This window comes from Microcebus murinus, chromosome 4, assembly GCF_040939455.1.
Source record: "Microcebus murinus isolate Inina chromosome 4, M.murinus_Inina_mat1.0, whole genome shotgun sequence".
Taxonomy (NCBI): Eukaryota; Metazoa; Chordata; class Mammalia; order Primates; family Cheirogaleidae; genus Microcebus; species Microcebus murinus.
In genome coordinates this window covers 15,843,447-15,849,446 of record NC_134107.1, presented here as the reverse complement: position 1 = coordinate 15,849,446, position 6,000 = coordinate 15,843,447, and the positions used below count along the sequence as shown (strand labels likewise).

Genomic DNA, 6,000 nt, shown 5'->3' with positions numbered 1-6,000 from the left:
TACAAAAAAAATTGGCCGGGCATGGTGGCACATGCCTGTAGTCCCAGCTACTTGGGAGGCTGAGTCAGTAGGATCACTTGAGCCCAGGAGATTGGGGTTGCTGTGAGCTAGGCTGACACCACAGCACTCACTCTAGCCTGGGCAACAAAGTGAGACTCTGTCTCAAAAAAAAAAAAATCTTTGCATAAAGTTGTAACCCTCTGTAATCCTCTGCCTTCCCTCTCATGCATTTCATAATTATTTGTTGACACCACCTGGGTTACGGGTTGCCATTATCCTCCCAGGTCTGCCTCTTGTCCAAGTGGTCCGTGGGAAATATGTCCGCAACCAAGGGCTGGAACAGCTCCTCAGTCACCATGTTCATTCTCCTGGGATTCACAGATCATCCAGAACTCCAGGCCCTCCTCTTCATGACCTTCCTGGGCATCTATTTAGTGACTCTGGCCTGGAACCTGGCCCTCATCTTTCTGATCCAAGGTGACACCCATCTGCACACACCCATGTACTTCTTCCTCAGCAACCTGTCCTTCATTGACATCTGCTACTCTTCTACAGTGGCTCCCAAAATGCTCACTGACTCCTTCCAGGAGCAGAAGACCATCTCGTTCATGGGCTGTGCTACCCAGTTTTTTTTCTTTGTGGGCCTGGGTCTAACCGAGTGCTTCCTCCTGACGGCCATGGCGTACGACAGACACGCAGCCATCTCCAGCCCCCTTCGCTATACCACGATCATGTCCCAGGGCCTCTGCACACGCATGGTGGCTGGATCCTATATCGGTGGCTTTCTGAGCTCCCTGATCCAGGCCAGCTCCATATTTCGACTCCACTTCTGCGGACCCAACGTCATCAATCACTTCTTCTGCGACCTTCCGCCAATCCTGGCTCTGTCTTGCTCTGACACCTTCTTCAGTCAGGTGGTGAATTTCTTTGTGGTGGTCGCTGTCGGGGGGACATCATTCTTCATCCTCCTTATCTCCTATGGTTACATAGTGTCTGCTGTCCTGAAGATCCGCTCAGCCGAAGGCAGATGGAAAGCCTTTAACACATGTGCCTCGCACCTGGTGGTGGTGATGCTGTTGTTTGGGACGGCCCTTTTCATGTACCTGCGACCCAGCTCCAGCTACTCACCTGGCAGGGATAAGGTGGTATCTGTGTTCTATGCGCTGGTGATCCCCATGCTGAACCCTCTCATCTACAGTTTGAGAAACAAAGAGATCAAAAATGCCCTGTGGAAGGTGCTGGAGAAGAAGAAAGTGTTTTTCTAGGCCATGGGGAGAAACATATTTCTCCAAACTGCTGCAGACTTAAATGATCCAAGGAATCACTGCCATCTCTGCCTTAGGCAAGGGATACAGTCGGTGCTCATATTTGAAATGGGAGACTCCTCCCTCCAGATGCCTCTCACCTTTCCTCATGGTCACCTTTCCACTGACCACACCATGGATAGCCAGAAAGGAGAAGAAATTTCCTCAGCAAAAACCTCCCCCAAATAGCCTATTCTCATAATAATCCCAATAACTTTCCTTTATTGGGCACTTAATATGTAGCAGACACAAAAGTTATTTAATTAAATACTCATTGCAGTGCTACAATGCACACTGCACTATCCCTGTGTCACAAAACAAGGAAACGAGGTCTCAGCAAGAAAAACTAAACTTGTGTGCTCAGGGTCACACAAGAAGGAAGGGGAAGAACTCTGATCCACACCCAGATCTTCCTGACTCCAAATGTCCAGCACGACACTTGGCAAACAACAGAAATTCAACAAATATGAGATTATCTATGCTAACAAGTTTTGGGGAGTGAAGAGGACAATATTTAAGGTGATCAAGTGTTTATCCTGTTGTGTTTTCCAGACTCTCCATGTGTTTTCCTCCTGGACCACAAAGGAAAATCCCAACTTGGATCCACCCTGGGGAATCTGAGGGACTGACCACTGGGATGGAAATTAATTACCTTTGATTTTAGAAAACTCAACGAGGAAGTGCCCTTTACACCCCAATGATTGATTAATTCATGGAGCTGTGAGTTTTGGATTTGGCTCTCCCTCCTTCACAAAGATGTTCTCTAGCAGTAAGTGCAGTGATTCATCTGCAAAGATAGAAAGCCATCTCCCTAAACACATCTCTAACCACAGATTTGAAAACCCCATGTCTACTGCCCAAAGCTGATGATATTAACACTCACTAGAGGAGCAATTCTCATGGGTTATCACCTCTCTCCAATCTCCTTTATCTCCTCACTTCAAATGTGTACCCACAAACACACACTTCCAGCTCTAGGACGAATGGTAATCTTGAGCCCTAGTTGATTAAGCCAGCTTCAAATTCTCTCCCGTCTCTTTACAGAGCATCTTGGTATTAGAAGGAGCTACATATGCCTGATTAGACTCTATCCAAACCAGAATAAATCAAAATATAAAGTAGTTAGAGGATAGACTGGCAGGAAGGAGAAGCTGAGGGCAGTCAGTCAGCATTTGCTTTTTAAGTGAATGGTATGTTTAGACTCTTTTCATGGACCCTTCGGGAACTGCAAGACCAAGACAGATGAGAGGGACTTCTTCAGCATGTCTTCTCCATGCATTACTCTAGTCTGTCTGCTGTTCCATAAACTCAACCCAATTCTCCCCTTTCCTCTTCTGCTGCTCTGATGACATCCTCTGATTTGTATTCTGACCCATGTTTGAACCTTTGCTCCCAGGAGGAGAGGGGGGGGGGAAACAAGTTCCTGAAGAAGCTGCTTACTCTTGGACCCTACCCAAGGAATAAGCAATCTAAAAAGTGTTTGTGAAAAAAGAGGCACTGAGAGAGGTTCTAGGCATGAGAGAGGTTCTTAACCTCCAAACTTCACCTTATTTTCATGTGGATGCCTGGAATTCTACCATCTGAAACTCATCTGTTAGTTTAATGCTTGTCTCCTTTTAAAATGGCAAACTTTCACTTTTAGGGAGGCTATGCTTTACGTTTCATCAGCCATTTATACAGTAAGGATCTGAGAGAGAAAGCTCCAAGCACCTGAGAAGTTAAAGGGAGAAGGCAACAGTGAACGAAGAAAGTTTCAGAGCAGGAGACGATGCAGTCAGAGACAAACTTCACAAACACTACAGTCTGGCTCAAATTAGCCCTGGTTACATAACATTGATATCAATTTATGCCATTTCACTTTTATAGCCAAGACATCTGTCAAGCCCAAACTGGCATCCCAAATGGTCAAGCTCAAACTTAGCCACAGATTTTAAGACATTTTGAAAATGGTAAGAGTTAATTAACTAAGCAAGTGTTGGGCAGGTGGGAGCAGGGAGGAGGGGATGGGTATATACATACATAATGAGTGAGATGTGCACTGGCTGGGGGATGGTCACGCTTGAAGCTCTGACTCGAGGGGGGAGGGGGAGGCAAGGACAATATATGAACCTTAACATTTGTACCCCCATAATATGCTGAAAACAAAAAAACAAAAAGCTAAACTAGTATGTATAAAACATTCTGGGTCTTGCACACCAACAAAATCTTATCTGTTTCACTGGTTTTATATTATCAGCTAATTGGAGATACATCAATTCCTCAGATGCATTCCACCATTCCCTCACAATGTATGTAAAGGAATTAACGTTCACTGAGTCCTACTTTTTATGGAGCATGTGCCAGAGACTTTATGGTTGCTATTTTATTTAATCAATTCAGTTTAACCATCAGCTCTTTTGGTCACCAGCTTGCTGACTTCATATCTTGGGACTTGTCAGCCTCCAAATTGTGTGGCCTATTCCTTATAATAAGGTATGCACATGAGAGAGAGAAAAAGAGATAGATAGATAGATAGATAGATAGATAGATAGATAGATAGATAGTTGATAGATGATAGATAGATAGATAGATAGATAGATAGATAGATAGATAGATAGATAGATAGATAGATCGATCTGATTCTGTTTCTCTGGAAAACTCTGACTAATACAATGTGGATGAATAATTAGGTTATTCTACACAATAGAATATCATATAGTAATAAATGTGACAAATCATAGCTCCATGCAGCAACAAAGATTGACCTCACAAAAATGCCATTAAATAAAAAATGCCAGCCACAAACTAATACTTGCAATATAATCATGCACAAAACGTTCAAAAGTAGACAAAATTAACTACGTTGTTTAGAAATGCATAAGTGGTTAAACTAATGAAAGACAAGCAAGTGATCACCATAAAAGTCAGAATTGTGATTGTCTGGGGGTGGGAGTGGGGACTGTGATCCAAGTTTAACATTCTAGGGCTTCTGAAGTGCTAGTCACATGTCTTAGTCTGTTTTGTGTAGCTATAATGAGATACCTGAGGCTGGGTAATTTATAAAGAAAAAAAGGTTGATTTGGCTCAGGCTTCTGATGGCTGGAAAGTTCATGATTGGGCATCTCATCTGCCTAAGGCCTCAGGCTGCTCTCACTCACAGCAGGAAGCAAAGGGGACCCAGCACATGCAGAGACCACATGGCGAGAGAGGAACCAAGAGGGCCTGAGGGTGGGGCCAGTCTCTTTTTAACAACCAGCTCTCACGGAACTAATACCGTGAGAACTCACTTACCCCCAGGGAGGGGCAGTAATCTACTCATGCAGGATCTGACCCCATGACCAAAACACCTCTCATTAGGCCTCACCTCCAACATTGGGGATCAAATTTCAGCATGAGGTTTGGAGGAAACAAACATGCAAACTATAATACCATGTTTCATTTCTTGACCTGGATGATGGTTACATGGGATTTGTTCTATAATTATGCCTTATTTTGTTGCAAGTGAACTATAGTCTATAGTTTTTAAAAGGCTTTTTAAAGCCAGCTAATATGAAAAATAAATGTTCTAAATACAACAATTAAAAAGCAGACTGCACAGTGGATTAAAAGCAAGATCTAACCATATGTTTTCTATAGAAATTCACTTTAAATATAAAGATACAGATGAAAAGTAAAGGGATGGAAAAAAGATATACCATTTAAACACTAATAAAAAGAAATCTGGGAAGACATATCCATTTGAGATAAAGCAGACTTCGGAATAAGGAAAATGATCAGAAATAAAGAGCGGGTCTTTATAATTATAATGATAAAAGGGTCAATTCTTCAAGAATATGTAACAGTCCTTAGTGGATATGCACTTAACAACAGAGTATCAAAATACATGAGGCAAAAACTGGTAGAACTACAAGGAGAAATAGACAAATCCACTATTACAGCTGGAGATCTCAACATCTGTCAGTAATTACCAAATCCAATAGGCAGAAAATCATTTAAGATACAGTTAAATTGAATAGCATCACTAATCAACTGGTTCTACTGGATATATATGAAATACTTCATCCAACAACAGCAGAGTACACAGTCTTCCCAAGCTCACATAGAATGTTCACCAAGATAGACCATATTCTGAGCCATAAAACATACCTTAACAAATCATGCAAAGTATGCTCTCAGACCACTATGGAATTAAATGAGAAAGCAACAACAAAAAGATAGATGGAAAAACAATGCCAAAATATTTGTAGATGAAACAACATAATTCTAAATGATACATGGGTTAAAGGAGCGTTAAGAAAAATTAAAAATATTTTAAACTAAATGAAAATGAAAATGTAATTTATCAAGACTTGTGGGATACAGTGAAAGTAGTGCTTAAAAGAAAACTTACAGGCCGGGCGCTGTGGCTCACGCCTGTAATCCTAGCTCTTGGGAGGCCGAGGCGGGCGGATTGCTCAAGGTCAGGAGTTCAAAACCAGCCTGAGCAAGAGCGAGACCCCGTCTCTACTATAAATAGAAAGAAATTAATTGGCCAACTGATATATATATAAAAATTAGCCGGGCATGGTGGCGCATGCCTGTAGTCCCAGCTACTCGGGAGGCTGAGGCAGAAGGATCACTGGAGCCCAGGAGTTTGAGGTTGCTGTGAGCTAGGCTGACGCCACGGCACTCACTCTAGCCTGGACAACAAAGCAAGACTCTGTCTCAAAAAAAAAAA

General features: G+C 42.5%; 1 protein-coding gene across 1 annotated transcript; it reads left to right on the top strand.

The window, feature by feature from the left end:
• Nucleotides 1-317: 317 nt before the first annotated feature.
• On the top strand, nt 318-1,265 carry OR5A1 (olfactory receptor family 5 subfamily A member 1). Its single transcript, XM_012759828.2, has one exon. The coding sequence runs from the start codon at nt 318-320 to the stop codon at nt 1,263-1,265; it is 948 nt and encodes a 315-aa protein (XP_012615282.2).
• Nucleotides 1,266-6,000: the final 4,735 nt, after the last annotated feature.